Source organism: Prosopis cineraria, unplaced genomic scaffold (genome assembly GCF_029017545.1).
Source record: "Prosopis cineraria cultivar Desert tree isolate PC_DT_omini unplaced genomic scaffold, ASM2901754v1 PC14, whole genome shotgun sequence".
NCBI classification, from domain to species: domain Eukaryota; kingdom Viridiplantae; phylum Streptophyta; class Magnoliopsida; order Fabales; family Fabaceae; genus Prosopis; species Prosopis cineraria.
In genome coordinates, this window is record NW_026555345.1 from 7,227,923 (window position 1) to 7,247,271 (window position 19,349).

General features: G+C 31.4%; 2 protein-coding genes and 1 long non-coding RNA gene across 11 annotated transcripts in view; 2 read left to right on the plus strand and 1 right to left on the minus strand.

The window, feature by feature from the left end:
• The window catches only part of LOC129293001 (uncharacterized), a 35,679-nt gene extending 16,869 nt beyond the window's left edge, over positions 1–18,810 (plus strand). Inside the window, exons 1-2 of one of the 3 annotated variants that reach the window (XR_008589081.1) lie at positions 17,100–17,260; positions 17,926–18,810. This is a non-coding gene — a long non-coding RNA (uncharacterized LOC129293001). Of the gene's footprint in view, positions 1–17,099; positions 17,261–17,925 lie in introns of those variants that run through there. The other 2 variants (XR_008589079.1, XR_008589080.1) reach the window with 2 other exon arrangements.
• Positions 327–4,516, plus strand: LOC129293000 (protein ABA DEFICIENT 4, chloroplastic). 2 transcript variants are annotated; one of them, XM_054930776.1, is made up of 7 exons: positions 327–464; positions 1,002–1,158; positions 1,242–1,342; positions 2,087–2,215; positions 3,200–3,288; positions 3,383–3,535; positions 4,151–4,516. In XM_054930776.1, exons 1-6 carry the CDS (start codon positions 417–419, stop codon positions 3,531–3,533), a joined length of 675 nt encoding a protein of 224 aa, XP_054786751.1. In that variant the 5' UTR covers positions 327–416; the 3' UTR covers positions 3,534–3,535; positions 4,151–4,516. The 2 variants fall into 2 exon arrangements, with proteins under 2 accessions (XP_054786751.1, XP_054786752.1); XM_054930777.1 differs by lacking the exon at positions 4,151–4,516 and having other exon boundaries at positions 410–464; positions 960–1,342; positions 3,383–3,597.
• On the minus strand, positions 3,739–11,978 carry LOC129292998 (uncharacterized). 6 transcript variants are annotated; one of them, XR_008589078.1, is made up of 10 exons: positions 11,490–11,978; positions 10,550–10,597; positions 10,335–10,391; positions 9,951–10,037; positions 9,725–9,829; positions 7,621–7,734; positions 7,408–7,511; positions 5,954–6,036; positions 4,164–4,285; positions 3,739–3,996 (listed from the first exon to the last, which is right to left on the minus strand). XR_008589078.1 is itself a non-coding variant. In XM_054930768.1 (10 exons), the coding sequence occupies exons 1-9, from the start codon at positions 11,835–11,837 to the stop codon at positions 4,178–4,180; spliced, it is 1,083 nt and encodes a 360-aa protein (XP_054786743.1). In that variant the 5' UTR covers positions 11,838–11,978; the 3' UTR covers positions 3,739–3,996; positions 4,164–4,177. The 6 variants fall into 6 exon arrangements, 5 of the variants coding, with proteins under 5 accessions (XP_054786743.1, XP_054786745.1, XP_054786747.1 ...); XM_054930768.1 differs by having other exon boundaries at positions 5,954–6,065; XM_054930770.1 differs by having other exon boundaries at positions 3,739–4,285; positions 5,954–6,065; positions 11,490–11,715; positions 11,788–11,977.
• Positions 18,811–19,349: the final 539 nt, after the last annotated feature.

Genomic DNA, 19,349 nt, shown 5'->3' on the forward strand with positions numbered 1-19,349 from the left:
ATTGAATCAGGTATAAAAATGTAAAAATTTGGTTGGGATAAAAAAAAATTAACCCTTTTCTTGCTAAAAAAAAAAGAACAACCACAACTAAAAATAATTATTTCATTTTTTTTATGATTATATTTCTTGCATTTTTAACATTCACTCGAATCAAATAAGAGTGAAAATCAAAACACAAAAAGAGAGTGGGCGTGCAAGTGGGATATGAAGCTGAAGGTTGCTTTGCTAATTGGTTAACTTTGCTTTCGGTGCTTGGTTTCTCTTCCATCCACGCAACTCCCACTATTTACGTAAGTGCCTATGCGCGACAAAATATTTGAATTTTTAAATTTAAATTATAACAAAAACTTTTTTGCTTTTGGACTATAAAATTGTCAATTTGTGCTCAATTCTGTTATTCATTTTTGCCCTCAATTATGGCCTCCTCCTCTTCTTCGTTGTGCTATTCTCCATTAGCATTAAAGGTAAAGTTTCCCTAATACCAAGACTATGACTTGCACTTTCTGATTCCATTTCTGTTTCTGCAGCCTCTTTGAATTCCTTGAGTGTTTTTGGATTTGAGTTCTTTCTTTCTTTTCTTGGTTCTGGATTCAATTCTTGTTTATGTGAATCAGCAAAAACATGATAAATGAAACAGCCATGTTTGCATTTTCTGCTTTTAAAATTTCATTCATGAAATAGGAGTGTTCTTTTTCAGTATGTCATAGAGTGGTTTCAGAAGGACTTTATGATCTAACCAGAGTTAAAAAAAAAAAAAAAAACTGTCAACAAGTATAGTTTTGCACAATTTTGCATAAAAAAAAATTGCCTATATTTATAATTGGTTCTAAGCCCGAATAAAAGAGAATTGTGTTAAACCCTCCGTTAACGTAAAACTTGGTTAAATCTCATATGAATATTACTGTATGATATGCACTTTATCTGTTTTTGTGTTTATATAACCATTTAATTATTTGCAGACTCAAGACTTTTGCTTACAAGTTAGGCTCTGTTTGTTATAGATTGATCACTCTGAGCCTGTAAGAAGTGGTTCTGAGTCATGTAGAAGAGTCAAGTTGAGAGGAGATTGGAGTTTCTTAGGAGGATCCAAAATCATTTTGAAGCCACAAGCTGTGAAATCTCTACTTCGTCAAAAACACAATGGAATTTCTGCTTCATGTATTCTCTTTTCATAACCATCATCCACATCTGTGATGTGTGTGTGATTGTGTGCAAGTTCTATGACTATATATCTGTTGCAGGGTTGCCAAGCTCTGAACTTGCTAGCAGTGTGTTTTCGTTGGGAACTGCAGCAGTTCTCCCATTTTACACACTCATGATCGCAGCTCCCGAATCAGAGATAGTATGTTTCTTATTGCGTTTGGAATTAATTTATAAGATGCTGACGTCAACTAACGAACTAATAGACTACATGTATGTTTATATTTAGGGTAAAATTGAGTAAAATTGCCTTCTGAATTTTAGGGCAAGTAGTACTATAGATTTTGTGTATTGTATAAATTATTTCTTCAATTTTTAAAAACAATGTAATTTGATCCCTGTCGTTAATAAAAGTTAACTTTGATACTTAATTGATTAGAAAATAACTTCAAAAAATTATAAAAAATGACAAACAAATTACAATAAAGGACCAAATTTTTTTTGAAAAGAGCCAAAAAAATTTTTAGTTTCTATAATTTTTGAAATTATTTTTTAGTTAATTAATAGTCAAATTTAATTTTTATTAATGGTAAAGGCTAGATTGAATCATTTCTAAAAATTGAGGGGATAATTCGTACAATAAATGTGTTGTGGGTTTATGATGTTATTGTAACTAAAATTCAAGAGATAATTTACTTATTTAGCCTTACATTTATTGGTAATATATCAAAATATGGGATCTGCATGGAGGCTTTATTCACATAACCAATATGGATCACTGTGTAATGAACTATATATACTGTTTATGATTTATGAAAATTGTGACTTGTTAGATTTGGATCTCGTGTGTTGCATAGAAGCTGTATATACACAGATATAGATTTAGATTGGGCTTTGAATCGTTAGGTGCTGAATCTGATTCATCGTATAAAATGGGAAAGTGCAGACTAAAAGGTCAATGAAAAGTGGAATACCATATGTGTTGCTTGGCCTTCTGTATACATATCTACTGTGCCTTTCTTGGACCCCTGAGACCATTCAACTCCTTTTTGCAAGCAAATACTACTTACCAGAGGTTAGATCAAATTCAATTTTTCTTTTTAAGTAGTTGTTGGCATTCTTCCTGGATCAAATTGGCATGTTTGACTATCGGTGCCGTAGTAATTAAACTAATCAAATGTTAATATTTCTAATTTGTTAAAGTTGAAATGATTTATTAGTTTCTACAGAAATGATAACTTTTTCTCTATAAATTACACATTAAGATACAAATTTATCAAAATAAGTCAATATAAATAACAATATTTTTCCAAATATTTCATAAAATTTTCTTGGGTGATATCAACCGATTTCCGAAAACCACATTGGACTCCAACTAATTTGAAGAAAATCAATTCAAAGAAAAATTATGTAAACCTCTCCTAACAGTAATTTTCTCCAGTACTAAAAATAATTTTAAGTAGTTCTATCAGGGATTTTGGAGGCCTTAGCTTCTGCGGTTGTTTCTTTCATGCCTTGAAAAGTGTTTTGGGCTGGGTAACACCACCCCAAAAACAGAATGATCCAAAGACAAGGCATCTACTACAGTGCAATAATAATAATAGATCTCACAAATTTAAGATATGTTTGATTTCTATTTTTAAAAAAGTGTTTTGTTTTTAAAAATAAAAAAATTGTTTAAATAAGTGTTTTAGATTTAAATACTTTTAAAAATTGTTTTCATTTTTTGTTTTTAAAAATTCATTTTTTTTTAAAGTACATCACATTTAACTATTGTAAAATACTTTTAATTATAGCCAACCACTTTATAGGTGGCTACTATTAACTACAACTGACCACTACAATTAGCCAATTTTTTTAACTCTAAAATTGTTTTCTGATTAACATAATTAAACATATTTTCTTTTGTTTTGTTTTAGTAAATATTTTTTTTTAAAAAAAGGGAATAAAACCAAATAACAAGCCCTTAACATTCTACTCATTCAGTAATATCAGGTAAGGTTATATTAAACTTACGGCAATAGTTTTATCATTGACGGGGTCGGATGCTTTGGTGCAGCTAAGCAGTATAACAAAAATGTTCTCCAGTGAGATGACTTTAGCCTCTGCTTGGATTCACTTACTGGCCATAGATCTCTTTGCTGCCAGGTCCTTTTCTTCTCACTATTTCCATTTTATTTCTCTTCCTTTCTTTGGTCATTCTATATATATATATATATATATATATATCATGTTGATGCAGGCAGGTTTTTCACGATGGACTTCAGAATCAAATTGAGACTCGCCATTCAGTTTCTCTTTGCCTCTTCTCCTGCCCCATTGGTGTTCTGTCTCATTTTATCACTAAACAGATCACCAAAAATGCTGTGAAAGAAACACACACAGAATCATAGTGGTATATCTATTCATAGTGTACAAACACTACAGTATCAAATGTATTATGCATTTTTCCATCTATTTTTCCCTTTTATACGTCACTCCAGTCTTGGCAATGTCTTCCATAGCCAAAAGCTTTTTCAAAACCTCATGCTTTAAGTACCATTGCAAGAGCAAAAGTGCTCATATCTCAGTGCAGGCATTCATTAATAATCAGTCATTTAGAACGGATTTTTCATTCATTTGATAGAGTTTGTCCTCATTCATCAAACTTTGTGCAAACCATGAATAAAACATTGCAAGGGTCAAAATAAGAAAAGAAACATTCTAAAGCTAGATTGTTAGTATCGATCCTTGGAATGTTCCTGTCTAGACACATCACACATGCAGCAACACAATCTACGGATTTAAATCTTCAGGACCCGAGATAAAGCCCATAGGTAAAAAGTCAAGCTCCATTAATTTTCCTACTTGAAGAACCTACGCAAACACCAAGCTGCACTGATGTAACATGAATCATGTGGTGATCAAGAAGAAAAATTAAAATGATCAAAGATTTATGATGTTTAGAAACAGCATAACTGCTCAAGCCAGTATTTTCTTGCTCAAGTATAACAAGAAAATATTGCTGCAGAAGACGACAATACCTCAACTTAATGAATCATATCTTGGATGAAAGATAGATGCCTGATATCATGGTTACACCAGCCACCACAAGAGAAGTCAGACTAAGTGACGTTTTAGCTGGAATTTTCATGAGATCCTTCAACTGAGAAACAGCAATTGAGACATGATGAAAGTCTTCATAATGAATAATAGAAAAAAGGGGTATATAAATTTTTGGTCCCTTGATTACATCGTAAGTTTCAATTTTGTCTGTTAACTTAGATTCAGCACAGTAATTCATAATTGAAAAAAGTCTCACATTGAATGTTAGACATAAAGCCAAAATAGGACCCTTGTACTTCATCTTGAAATTTATTTTCGCCCTTTAACTTAATTTTAGCTTGTTCCCTTAACATTTTCTTAGATTCCATTCCCCACCTCCCCCCCCCCACCTCGATTCATCTGGTTTCATTTTAATCCATGAATAACTCTATATTTCATTTTTCTGTCATAATTTCATTTGGTTCCTTAAGTTTCAATTTTGGCCCTTAATTTTATTTTCAAAAATTTCTTTAATTAGGAATAACGATTTTATTTATTTTTATCGATAAGATAACTTTTCTCTTAAGTATTTTAATTTATTAGTGTTAGAGAAAAAAATCGAGTCAACTTTGAAAGAAAAAAAATCGTCAAATTATAAGAAAAGGAAACCAAGGGTACAAAATAATCGACTCAATCAAAATCAAATGATATTATGTGACAAAAGTGAAATTTAAAGTGAAGATAACGAAAGAAATTAAAATATATTAAAGTTAGAGAGCAAAGTAAAACTTTTAAAGGACTACGCACAGAGACAATGTGGGAGAGAAAAAAAAGGGTAAATTTTATAGTTAAAGAACGACACATGCGTGCGCATTCACACACTATAATTTTGGCAATGGAAAACAAAGCATAAATATTGGAGCTCTTTCAAGCATTTGTTAAAAGGATTTGTTGGAGAGAATAAAACATTTATTTATTTGTTTATGTTTATTAACCCTTTACCTACTGTTAATTACTCTCTCTGTTTCAAATTATAAAATACATTTAGACAAAATCTTACATACCAATAAACCTCATTAAATACACCTAATAATTTTATCTTTCCAAAACAAAAATATAAACTTTTAAAAATATCAATCATTTAATATATTGAAATTATAGAAAGAGAAAGGATAAAAATAAAATTTGCGCATTTAATGAAGCCTTAATTTACCCAAAGTGTTTTATATTTTGAGACGAAAAAACTTCTTTAAAAATACTCTATAATTTGAAATGGAGAGAGTATTATTTATTGCTGTCACTGGATAGGGTTATTCTAGTTATTAGGTTTATTTTATTTATTTAGAATAATGTCCCTAATTAAGAGTTAACGCTACTGTTCATGCTGCTCTTAATCGAATAGATTAAATATAAACTAATTTTTTTTTGCGCTGGTTTCAAAGTTATAGATGATTTATGACACTTTGAGATTCCAAACATCTAGCTATAAGTGCACATAACATATTTGGAGAATGATAGTCAGGTCTCTGATAATTTTTTTAAAAAATGGATTGCAAATATAGATTCAAGCAACTATAAGTTTAGACATTTCAACTGTAAATAAGTCATTTAAATTTCAAATCAAACTCGCACTTTTAAATTGATATTTGCAATCAATTTTCTCAGCCAAAAAATATATATATAAAAAAAACTTAACTGTTAATAATTCACTGTTTTGGGAATCAATCATCAGCCTCCCAAGCATCATTTGCTATAATGCATGAATAGAAACTACAAAATGTAAACTTACCACTACGGGTTGCCTCCAATGCTTCTTTATTCCTTGTAGATGCCCTTTTCCAACAACAGCAACAACTGAGCCACTCTTGCTTGCTACGTTTAACAAAGTACAAGACATGTATCTGAATTTTCAAAGGTGTAAGAAAGAACTAAAATGAGAAGATCTATAAGTAAGCGATAACTAAATTCTTGACGAAAATAATAGCTGAAAAAACTGGTGCTTTAACTTTAGGTGCGAGCAGATCATTTATGAATTATGATGAAAACGATGATCTTCAACAAAATTATTCACAATTCTTATGACGTAAGACTAGCAAAACCAAATGATAATCGGACATGGAATAGGAAACCTTTCTTCCCAAAAAGAATTTATCCTTTTTCTTAACTAGAAAATGCAAATAATAACAAATTCAATCTCGATGGTGAGATATGTTGTATGTATAAATCCTAGATGTGAAATTCACAGAAAACCATTCACAAACTTAAGAGTAAATGATATTGAGAATAATAATAATTGCTCCATAATAATTACTTGAGTCATATTTGAAACATCTCTTATTTCACAAATAACACTCAGCTCCCTTGACATTTGATATATATTGCAAAAGCTTCCATTACTTTTACTTTATTTATGTAAATGAAGTTGATGGGGCTAGTGGGCCCATTCAGCATGTTCATAGCAGGACTCAATCTGCTGCACCTGCTACTAAGAGGAGACAAGAGTGTCATGGGCTGCAAGGCCCAAAGCTGAGTGATTGTGATACTATAACCACAACATCCCAATGAGGTCATCATAGAGCAACTAGTTTGTCATAATTGACCATGTATTCAAAGAAGCAAACACTCGTGCCAATTGGTTAGCTCACCAAGCAAATCAAGACAAGTTTGATGCTACTACTATCTATGATGATCCACCCTCAGGGTGCAAAAACTTGTTATTAGCTGATTTAACCAAGTTTTGTTTTATTCTTGCACAATTTCATCGTGGCTTTTGTATTAAAAAAAAAAAATTCCCAATAAGGTTGACATTCATGATGCTAAGACTACAATATAGAGAATTAGAGATTATTGGCCAAGGTCGTCAAGGTCAGCATCAAATACAGGATTGACTGGCAGGCGACCAAATAACATCCTACTACTGCTGACAAAATATTTGTGTCTACATATCCTAAAGACAAGAGGTAAACTCTGGTACGTCTCTGGTATTTATATTCAGATCCTGAGGGTGGCTTCCATATCCAAGATGATTCCCTGGAACACCACATCCCCATAATAAAAACAAACAATGCTAACCAAAGTGACATTTTACAAATTTTGATGAAAGCAAACAACCATATTCTTCAAATTGTCAGAGAAGCATAAGACAACAGACAAGTAACAAAAACAATTCGGAGCTGTGTAGCTTTCTTTTGAAATGAAACTGTAAAATAAAATTTCACAAAAAGAAGTTGCAAGAGAACTTACTGATCTCGTTCATGCACAAGGGTCTCCGTTAAAGATGGAAACTCCTTACTGAATACTTGAAACATGAGTGCTTGCATGTCAATTACATATTTCATTTTCTTTAGCTGAAGCGTGAAAAAAGAGAACCCAATTTAGGAAATAGACAACATTTTAGCACATACATATAATAATCACTGGCCATTCATCACAATGTTTGGGTATTGTGAAGCTTACCAGTTTTTCTTGAACCTCAGGGCTGGAGATAAAAACTGCTATATAAAGGAAACTAGCCAATAATTTTATCTTCTCCCTAAGTGGCATTAATCTCCATGTTCTAAGCGCTGTAATCTGCCTTGAGACCAGTATCAAAATACATTAATAAATTCCTAACAAGAACATAATGAAGCATAGCCACGATGCTGGACAATGCACCACTACTTGGAATTCCAAGTAATATAATGCTGGAAACTGAAAAACCACAACAAAGGAAGTAAATCATAGGGCAAAATTAAAGAGATGGGTTTTCACCCCGTTTGTAGAAACTTTTAATGAACTTGTGCTTTGCACATGACCTTCTAATGTTCTGAAAGCTAATCTGAATTCAATTGAGATTGTCATGCAAGTTTTCAAGGATTTTCCGGAGTAATATATGTTGGGTGGGGGTATCCATGGTAGCCTCCAGAACCAGTTGAAGGAAGCAACATGTATCACTTTTGGGGATTTCCTACTAAAATATCTTGGAATTCCCGTCTCTCATGCAAAGTGGTCAAAGGGAGATTATCGTAGCCTAATTGACAAGATAACTACTAGAATCAGAAGATAGTCAACTAGGGACTTGTCTTATGCTGGTAGAAAGAGTTTGTAAGAACTTCTGTGGAGTAAAAGGATAATGCACCAAATGCGGCTCTAGTCAGTTGGGAAGAAATTTGCTGCAAGAAAAGCCAAGGCGGGCTTGGTTTTATTAGAAATTATACAATCTGGAACCAATATGGAATCAAGTTGCAGGAATATAGCTTGGCAATGGCCAATGCACATTGTGGGTGAAGTGGATAAATGAAGTTTATTTGGAAAATGTTAATTTCTGGGAATATCAATGAAGCAAGGCACAAGTTGGCATTGGAAAAAGCTTTTGAAGCTCATAGACAAAATGGCAGCAAGCTTCCATTAAGGCAAATTGATCCAGGAGAGCAATTTTTACAATAAATTACGGATACAAATGGCTGTTTATAGGGTTAAACATACTGTACAGCGGGCAACAATTGCTTGTGGGAAATTTAATATACCTAAGCACTCATTTGTCAAATGGCTTGCATTGAGGAAAAGGTTGCTTACAAAAAGTAGAAAGCCAAAACTTCATGTGTATTTTGCAGGCGGCTGACAGTAAATGCACCTTCTACAAGATGGAAGAAGAAGCCGGGGAATATTTGTTCTTCCATTGTAGCTGGTCAAAACAACTTCTTGAACTGGTTGCAGGATGAATTAATTGCTTTGACTTACAAACTAAATTTAACAGATGGATCATATTTTTTGTTTTTGCATACAAGTAAAGTATTGTAAATTCAAAAGAAACATTCTCTAATCTATAATTGCTTGCTGCAACTATTTATCATGTTTGGATTGAAAGAAACCACAAGATATTCAGAGGTGAAAAGAATAAGATTAGAATGATACTTGGTAGGATTAAAGAGAAAATATCAACGAGAACTACTTTTTACTTACCTGAAAAGCTATCAACATAGAGGTGAATTATTTGAGAAAAATGAATATGTTGGAATGATTTGACTAGGTAGTTTTCCTTTTGATACACAAGTCTTTTGATTTGTTTTATAGATCCATCTCTTCCTCATCCAAATGTTTTGATACAACAGGAATAGAACTCTTCCTAGAAGATGGTTATTCCTTAAGCATCTCTTTAAATGATGTATGAATTTTGTTCTTGATAAATGGAATTTACGTTTTACAAAAGGAAAAAAGGATATGAACACTTTAGTGACAAACGAATATATTTATTCAACTGACATTCTTCCTGAATTTGAAGAACAATTGGTTGCAAAGTACAGTCAACTAGTATTTCTAATTATTCAAATATTGCAGATATTGTATTCATTTAATTGAAGGTATTTTAGTCACATCATTAATTTCGGCTCATACTGGGATCTTTCACTAGGATTTCAATAATTAATTTTCTTAATTATAATTAAGAAAATAATATATCTTACAGGTTCGTCAAATATCAGCTTCCCTTCTAAGTATATAGAATATAATACATTTAACCAATGAGACAAGAATTCTTCCGTGTATTTAACAAACTTTAAATTAAAATAAGAAATGGTACAACCTTTGCAGGGCGATCGCCAAGTATCATCCTGCCGCCATACTTGATTGCTTCTTCATATGCCACACGAAACTCAGAACCTGGAATGACCTTAAGCTCACAAGCGACCTGTCAAAAAATTCATGACAAGCGAGTATATACCCAGAACAAGAATGGATCAAAGGTAACTGATTAAAAATCTCATAGTAAGCTAGTAACATTAAATATGATGTGGAAGATAAAAGCATGCCTTGGCATAAAACCAGCCCACAAGTACCGCAAGAATACCGTGTTTCCTTGCACCTGCGGTCATTTCTCCTACAGTGGGTACCTTGAACTTGAAGAAGGAAAAAATAATTAATAATTAATAAATAGGCATATAAATGAAATGAACCAAGTAAGTATTACTTTGTTGGCTAACTTTGCATTCTATAAGGCAGAAAAATATATTTTAAGCTTGGAAACCCTTTAATCATATTGGTCACTAGCAATCTAACATTCATAATTAGCCCCCTCCGATTATGGAACTTAAGTATAAAGATATTAATAATTAAGTATCCTCGCCCCACTTTAGCAAGCTTATCTTAAACACAAATGAGAAGAAAACGAACAAACTAAGTTAAAGAATGGAGACCTTCAGATGTCTAGAAAGAACAGCTTTGCGGCTTCCGCACAATTCTAAAAAGACAACCTGCAGCCAACAAAACAAAAAGAAAGGAAGGCATATGGTTTCATATTGCAACTTTAACATGCTGGAGAGGGGGCTGAACGGAAAAGCAAGTTCATCCTTGCTGATTGATGATGCTTCAATCAATCAAATATTAAAAAGTTAAAAAGTACATACAGTACCTCTGGTCTTAAAAATTTGATTATTTCCTGGACCTCCTCGCATGATTTCTGCAACAAAACAGTCACCGTTTCTTTCGTTTATACGGAAAAGAAATAGAACAATGAAAATAATTTCAGAGGAAAATGTGTTGCGAAAGAATTTACTCAGGTTAAGATATTTAATAAGACAGTTTCGATCATAAATTAATTTGCAGGTAGTAGAACATCTGATGAGTTTGGTTAACGGACACGTTTCTCCCTTTATCAAAAAGCTATGCCATATAGTAGATGAAGGACGAAAAACTTTTTCTTATAGTGCGGAAAGCATCCGGATACTACTTTTGGAATTATCTTATGAAGAAGGTGTTGTTTTGGAAACCTGCTATGGGAAGAATTTTTTGTTCTTCATAGGAGAACAAATTTATTTAATAATGTGCTTTCAAAAAATATTTTAAAAATAAAAAAATAAAATATTATTTTAAAAAATAAAAAACATAAAAATAATTTTTTAATATTTTGAGATTATTATTTTGAAAAATAAGAAAAAGTGAAAAAAATACATGTTTTTATTATTTTTCATTTTTAAAATCTATTTTATAAAATATTAATTTTTATAATAATAAAATAAAAACAATTTCCAACGGTCCCAAAATCTAGTAACAAGGTCTGAAGATAAAGTGAAATGAGGAAATATATGGAACACACTAATCCGAATTCGTACCATTAAACACCGATCTCTTCTTAAAAGCCACACGCACATGTATATATTTCTTTTCCAAAGTGGGCCATAAAACCGTCTTTTTCAACTTTAATTTAATTAGTTTTAAATACCTCTTAGCGGAATAATGACATAGATAAGACTAATGACACAGAAGCCCTTATAAGTTAATCAAACACATGGAATTTTAAAGCAGTGAAACGAAACAGTGACCTGAGAAATATCAGTCGAGAAAAAAATGACCTGAGAAATATGAACTGTGCCAACCACATAGACATCGCAAAAGCCAGCCTGAGCAGAAGAAGGACAAGTAAGAATCTCGACGTTTCTCGCGAGCTTCCTTGCCATTTCGTGCTTCTCACTCCTTTCCTTCTGCGATCCTACTCCGCGGCAGTAATTTCTAAGATTCGGCGATAATGGGGTGAATAATGGGATTCTGGATGATTCTGGACTTGTTGATGAGCATTGCCTGAATCGCATAAGAGAGAGGATACTATTAGTGGTTGGCGAAGAAATGGAACGGTGATGATTTTGAATCCACCATGTTATTCCGCAAAGTTGAGCAGTATTGAATATGATGAAGCGACCCATTACGAAAATTTGACAGTGCAGAGATTTTTTTCTTGAGAGGTGTTATAGACTCATAGTGTTCCAAAGGAGGCTCCGCGCTGCTTTGCTTTCATGGATGCAGTACGAAGTAATCCTTTTTCTTGCAAGCAGAACTTCACACGTTTCGCCCAGCCAGAGGCAGAGCCCCAGCAATTAATGAGTTTTTTCTTTTTCTTTTTACTTTTTATATTAATTAATAATTAATAATGATGATGATTTTTAGATATTATTTTTTATTTTTGTATTAAAACTTATTTGCTTTCATACAAAACTTGCAATTTAATTATTACTGAGATAAATGCAAATATGCTAAAGAAATGAATGCAGGCCAACGAGCTATAGTTCAAATGGCATGATCTCTCTTTTGATGCAAAGGATTTTGATATCAATCCCCAACCCAAGTGATTAAGAAGAGAATTAAAAATTTGTGGACGGTAGGTAAGTGATGCGTATATGCATTGTGTGTGTAAAATGCATGTATGCGAGATTTGGGAAGAAAAATTTGATAGGATAGGAAAGAAAAATAAAAAAAAAATGAATGAATGCAGCACTATTTTATTTAATTTAGTATTAATAATTTCTAATTCGTGTGATTTTTTTTTCCACGTTTATAAGTTATGATTTGTGAAGAAAAATAAAAATTAGATAGGATAGAAAATAAAAATAACAAAATAAATGAATGCAGCACCATTTAATTTAATATTAATAATTTGTAAATGGTTTGATTTTTTACCAATTTTATAATTTATAATAATTATTAAAATAGTATTAATAATAGGGATGGTGGTGATAATAGTGGTAGATGTAGTCATAATATATTAGAGAATGATAATTATTAATTAGCTAAAAACGAATGGGTTCCATAAACAATCATGTGCCTGTTTGGATATCCTTTTAGAATCAATTTTAAATTCAAAACCATAATTTTGAAAAATTTTATCAAAACATTCTAATTTTTTCAAACTCTATTTGATTTTCAAAACTCCATTTGAAATAAGTTAAAATTTGTTTCATTTTGAAAAATCAATATCATAATCAATTTTTAAAAATTTATCCAAACACCATCACATTTTAATAATTAATTTTTTTTAATTAATTTTTTTCAATTAAAATCCAAACACACCCCATAGCTTAAGGCCAAGCATGTGGGCCCTATGCAATCTGCTTGACCAGTGAAGAGTAAACTTTGGAACAAAACAAATGCTAAGGGCCAAAATATTCAAATCCTGATAAGGTAGATGTATTTTTCAATATCTTAAGTTAATTTTTAAAAACTCGATTGCAATATTTTTTATTTATTAAAAGTATTTTAATCTTTTCATATTATAAATGCATATACAAAATTACAAATTATACAAGGTCAATGTCATATAAAATATATTTTTAAATTTTAATTTATTCCAATTCTATTAAAAAGAAAGAGCAATTCTACTAATCCATAGCCCTCTTCAGGTTGAAATGAGAAGGTAGATGAGAAGATCTCTAAACTATTAATTCCACCATCTCATGAGACCATCATCTATGTCCATTGTGCACAAAATCTATCAAATTATATAGATGAATGCTGAATATAAAACATGAAATGGACATAAGAATAATGATTGTGCAAAATAATTCCACATAATACATAATGATGAATTGTTCATAAAAAACATGAAGTTGATACTTTGATAGTTGATAGTTTGCCACTTTGCCTACTATATCCGAAAAGGTAAATCACCATCAAACAAAAAAAAACAAGAGGTAAATCAAAGCCCAACAATCCCCCAACAAAAATATTACCACTCTAACTCCAGTGTGACACATATTACACTAATCCATCCAACAATGCCTTCTTCCTTTCCAAAGGAGTAGAGATAAATGTCTCTCTCCAAGTTGCATCCGTAAATTTGTTCATTGCCTTCATAAAGACATTATAAGAGACACCATCTATCCATTCAAGAGCAGACACACATTTGGAAATAGTTGATTTGCTTCCATTTTCTGCAACCAATCCATCCAACCATGCCTTCTTCCTTTTCAAAGGAATAAGCACAAACACTTCTCTCCAGTATGCATCAGTAAATTTGTTCATTATCTTTGCATACACTTTATCAGAGACACCATCAATCTGATCAAGAACAAACACACATTTGGAAATGGGATAATCAGATGATGTGCTGTTTCCAGTAGTACAACTGGCTTGAGTCATTCTCTTTGCCTTAGCAACTTGAAATTCTATCTTTGCCTTGGATGCCTCAGCTCATGCAAGAAGTGCATCTGCCATTGTGATTTGATGAGTCTTAGACTCTTTCTTTCCCTTTCGTTGAGGAAATCCAATTCTAAGTTTTCCATTGTGTAATAAGACAGGACCAAGTATTTGAGAGGCATCAGCATCATCCCCATCAAGAATAACCATGGTATCTGTATAAGATTTATCTATATTCTTAGGCCACAATGAATTCTCCTCTACTTCCTTTTTAAATTATGCAAGCAATAAAAAGTTCAAAATATGCTCATACTTAATCAGAGAAGAGATTTCATTATATGGTTAAACAGCATAGGTTACACATCTAATTAGTGTGGCAAAAAGAAAAGATTTCAACAAGACATTTTTAAGATCAGAAGACTCACTCAGGGAAAACAAGTTCAGATACCTATGACTTGCAGGGAATATAAATCGACGTAGCTAAGGATCATTGACAAACATCAAACAAGAAAGTATCCACATTAGTGAACTATTGTCCAATCAAGCAATCAGAACAAAGGAAAATGCGCAAACCAGAACAAATTAGGACAAATTGTTCACCACCACACTTAAATATTATTATCCTTGTATAAAAAATGATTATCCTTAGTCATTTCTTATCACCAATTCATTAGCAAAACTGGTAACCAATTCTGAGATGAAGACATGTTGTACTTACACATTCTGATTCCAAATTATCATTGATAATGTTTGCGTAGTTAAAGAGAATCAAATTGAGAGTCGACAAAATTGATAGTGTAGTTACCCTGAAGAAGTGACCACTGAGATTCACAAGTTTTTATGGTTTATCTGCCATCTAGTTATGGTGTCGACGTCGTCATAGGCACCAAAGATATGGGGTTCCCCTTCGGTTGTATCGCAACTGGTAACTACTAAGGTGAAACTGTGAAAGAGATATACGGTATTGCCATTTCTGAGACATTGTAACTTTATATAATTTTTTGATTTTATAAAATACCTTTTCAAATTCTAATCATAATATTATTAATTTCAAATAATTATTTTTAATCATTATTGTTTAAAAAAATTAAATTCAATATTTTAATATTTAAGAATATATTTTTAATATTTGAAAGTTAATTGTATAACAAAATCCACAAGTTTATATGCTTCAAGTAGAGAATATGATAGGGAATAAAAAATTCGAAATAAACAAATGTAGAAAAGGATTTGCAAATTGAGCTCATTATTTTGAAATTTCTATGTCTTTTTTTTACATTATTTTTTTCATGAAATGATCATATTACCCATCTAAAAAAAGCAAATCATAGTAAATATGGTCCATGACTAGTTAAATTAAAACAATAAATACTTCATTTCAGCAAATAATAAAAAAAATAAACTGCTTTAACCAGCTATGACCAATTTTCTTAAAATTATTTTATCACTCCAAGTTAACGGGTCTCTGAAGCAGAAAGCGAAGGTAAGTTAAAATAATGACCACTCTATTCTAGCAAATGGCAAAAGAAAAAAAAACAATAAACCAATGACAATTAGCTAATTTCCTATAATTTATTTTATCAGGGTTTAAGTTAATGAGTCCCTAGAGCTAAATGACTAGTTAAGTTAAAGCAATTTCTATTTAGTTTAAGTAAACGACCCAAAAAAAAGAGAGAGAGCTTAATTAGTGACAACTAATTTCTTTAAATGTATTGTATCAGTTCAAGTTAATGGGTTGTTAGAGCTAAATGACTAGTATAGTCAAATAACAAATATATCATTCCAAATGAAAATTAGCATATGAAAATAAATAAATAAAGAGAGAATGACATTCAAGGACTATTGTGGGAAGTTATTTTCCAATTAGACAATAAACTCTGATAATACTCTGCACGATATGAGCACTTAATTGAAATTATCTCTCTTTACAAAATGACCAAAAAGCCCAAATGTTTAAACAAAAAGAGTAAACTCTTGATAACTTCACACGACTTATACAAAGACATCATCAAAGGCGATTTGTGGAAGTGAAAGGCCATTGCTTAAGGAATCTGCTTGACGACCTTCCATCATTTGAGTCTTATTTAAGTTGCTCACTTTGTTGTTTTACATTCTGAATGCCTCTAAATTTTTCACTTCCAAATGGTATTGTATCTCTAAAATAGTTGTGCTTGCCATTTTGAGCAACAGTGAATTCTCAGGAAGATTGACCACTTGTGGCAGCAATTCTTCTTCCTCCTCTTCTTCTTTGTAACCAAAATGGGAGGTGATTTTGCATTCATCCCATCTTGCTATGTCAAATTAAGTTTTTTGTGATGTAAATTTTTTTTTGAAACATTCGATATTAAAATTGAAAAATAGATGGTTAGGTGAAGGTTCTAGACATTCATGGTATTGAGTTATGTTGTCCAAAATAATTGCATGTTATGTTGTAAAATCCTTGATGTTATATTATAAATATGGTAATTGCACTTGTAAATTTGTAATTTGGTTCAGTACTAATAAGGTAGTTGAATTTAAGATTGTCGTTAGATATTTTGATTGGTTGGGGAAGCAATTCTTATGTACATACATACAACCACATATATATATATATATATATATTTTTTTTTTTTATATTTCAATGAGTTGCTATCTTATGAATGTATCTAACATGTAAGTTTATGAAAGTACTTGATGGTGTAACATCCTGATTTTTATATAATAAAGAAATTGTAGAATTTAGGTTTTGAGGAAAAAATGATAATAATAGGAATTTATATTATTTGAGGTTATTTAGAAATGATATTATAGTTAGGTATGTAATTATAAATTTAAAAATTTAAATTTAAAATCACATAAGCAATATTTAGTTAAGATATAATACATAAATAATTTTTTTTATGTGTGTTAAAAAAAAAGAAGGTAGAAGGAACAAAAAAAAGAGGGTGGAAGGTTGTTGTTTCTAAGTCCCACATTGGTTAGATGAGGGAAGAGAAGAGGTGCCTTCATGTATAAAAAGGAGGGGGTGTGTGCATTAGGAAGCATGAGAGGCTAAGATGCAATTTAGAGGAAATTGCAACTTTTGGCCCAAATATTTGAATAATTAAATTCAAACCTATAGTTTTTTTTAAATATAATTTTGGGACTACAATCCCATTTTTATATTATTTTTCTCTCTTCCTCTCACGTTGCTCAGCGTTTTCTCGCAAGGGGGGATTATTTTCTTTGTCTTCAGGTATGTTCTAACTTTCCTGTTTAGATTAGCATTTAAAAATTTATTTAATTACAAAATTAATTTATATAGTTATTTTCTAAATAATATTAGCTTTCTAGTGGTATGATTATTTTGTAGGATAGAGTAAATATTTTGATTAGGATTTTTCTATAGGATAGTTAATCTGATGATATGATGGATTAAAAATATAGGTTAAAATTCTTAGGGATATAAAAAATATTATAGAATATTTTTTTAAGGTTGAAACTCATGTTTAAGAATTTTTGAGTTAAAATCTAGATCTATATGATTGAATTTATGTGGAATCTGAGACGTAGGGATAAACCTATGATTATTAAATATTTATTTAAGTATGAATAGGTATTTTTGAGGTTATAGAAAGGTGATTTGAGGCTTCAGAATAATTCTAAAATTTTTAATTTATTTTTGGATGAATTTTTAGAATATAGAAGGATGAAATTGTGATACTAGAAGTGAATTGAGGATAAAAAAAATAGTTCATTAGGGTACGAGAATTTTAAAAAAGAATTTGGGAAGTTAAATGAGGCATAAATCTTAAATTAGTGTTAATATGGACTATAGATCTAAGACTTTCTACCTCTTTAAATTAGAGTTATTTATTTTAATGTAAAATTAATATATAGTATTGTGAAATAATTATGTAGATTATATTGACAAAGATAGTGGTGAAAAAAGAGTTGTGAAGGGGAACTTGTTATTCAAGACACAAGGTAACCATTATTAATGTGTTGTGATGAGTGTGTTTGTGAATGGTTATGTGTTGTTTTGTTGTTTGGAAAAATTATGAATTATTGAAAATAAATACTGTTATATACTTGTTTGAAATTATTGCCAAGTGGGTTAAAAATTTATTTTTGTTTATCATGATGAGATATTATTGTTCGGATATATTTCTGTTTGGATATTTGAATGATGCATGACTTGTCAGGGTATTTTAATGTATGGTGTTAATGGGAATTTCTGTTCGGTTAATTATTACCACGTGGTAAGCCCTCATTGGACCCAATGAGTGGCGTGTCGCTTGGTCCAACTCACCTTTGGCCGGGTGATTTGGCGTCCGAGCATGGTGAAAGGAGGATATAAGGTGCAGTCATGCAATTAAATACTTGTTCGGTTTGTTTGAAAATATTGTTCGGTTAAATGTTTTGTGTGCCCACTTAGCAATCGCATGATTAGTTACATCCGCATGCATCATTACATATTAATTTTTGGTTACTGGGACTTTTAAGTCTCATTCCCCGTGGTTAATATTTTTACAGGAGCGAATCCGGCCGAGAAAGCACCAGAGGTGTAATTATGGTGTATGAGACACCATCTTTTACGTTGCCTCTTATTTTGGATTATACAATGTATCTTGTGCCAACTTAGGACATATCTTGTCTATGGAGCATGTAAACTCTAATCCTTTTTATTAAATGCATTTATATGTCCAAGAGGATTATGTCTGTCCCTTTTGATTCATGACCTAATTTGAATAACATGCTATGAGGATCATGTCTGTCCCTCATGGTTCTAATTGCTTTTTGAGATATTTTAAGACCTGTGGTATATTGTCTTGGATGTATCATGGTAGAAATTTTTCTACCATGATAAGGGTATGATAAGGGTTCAATGAAAAGAAAATGATTTGTTGAATTAATAATTTGTGAAAAATCGGTTTGTAAATTTGAGGGTGTTACATATTGGTATCAGAGCATTATGTTTCGAGCCTCTATTTTAGTAACACTTATTTAAATTTTTGTTTGAAACTATTATTTGTGTGAATTTAATATGTATTTATTATGTATGGTGCATTGTATATAGTCGGTTGGCAATATACATTGTTATGGTGCTTCTCATTGTATGGCCATTATATAGCTAGGCTAATTTTATTATTTATATCTTATATCCTTTAGAAGGGGAGAGAAAATGCCTGTTACTCGTGGTAACTCAAGATTCCAACATAAGCATCTGCCACCGCCACTGCCAAATGAGGAGCTTGACTTGGCGAAATTAAGAATGCTTGTAAAAACATTAACAGACAAGGTTCAAGGATACGAACAAGAGTTGGCGGAGCTAAAGAGGCAAA

Bases quoted from the DNA above. Each gene is read 5' to 3' on its own strand.
- LOC129293000 (XM_054930776.1), top strand. From the start codon at position 417: ATGGCCTCCTCCTCTTCTTCGTTGTGCTATTCTCCATTAGCATTAAAG. The intron at 1,159-1,241 runs GTATTCTCTTTT...TATCTGTTGCAG, and splicing joins CAATGGAATTTCTGCTTCAT to GGTTGCCAAGCTCTGAACTT. The intron at 2,216-3,199 runs GTTAGATCAAAT...GCTTTGGTGCAG, and splicing joins GCAAATACTACTTACCAGAG to CTAAGCAGTATAACAAAAAT.
- LOC129292998 (XM_054930768.1), bottom strand. From the start codon at position 11,837: ATGGGTCGCTTCATCATATTCAATACTGCTCAACTTTGCGGAATAACA. The intron at 10,392-10,549 runs GTACTGTATGTA...TGTTGGCTGCAG, and splicing joins TCAAATTTTTAAGACCAGAG to GTTGTCTTTTTAGAATTGTG. The intron at 10,038-10,334 runs GTCTCCATTCTT...TCCTTCTTCAAG, and splicing joins TTCTTTCTAGACATCTGAAG to TTCAAGGTACCCACTGTAGG.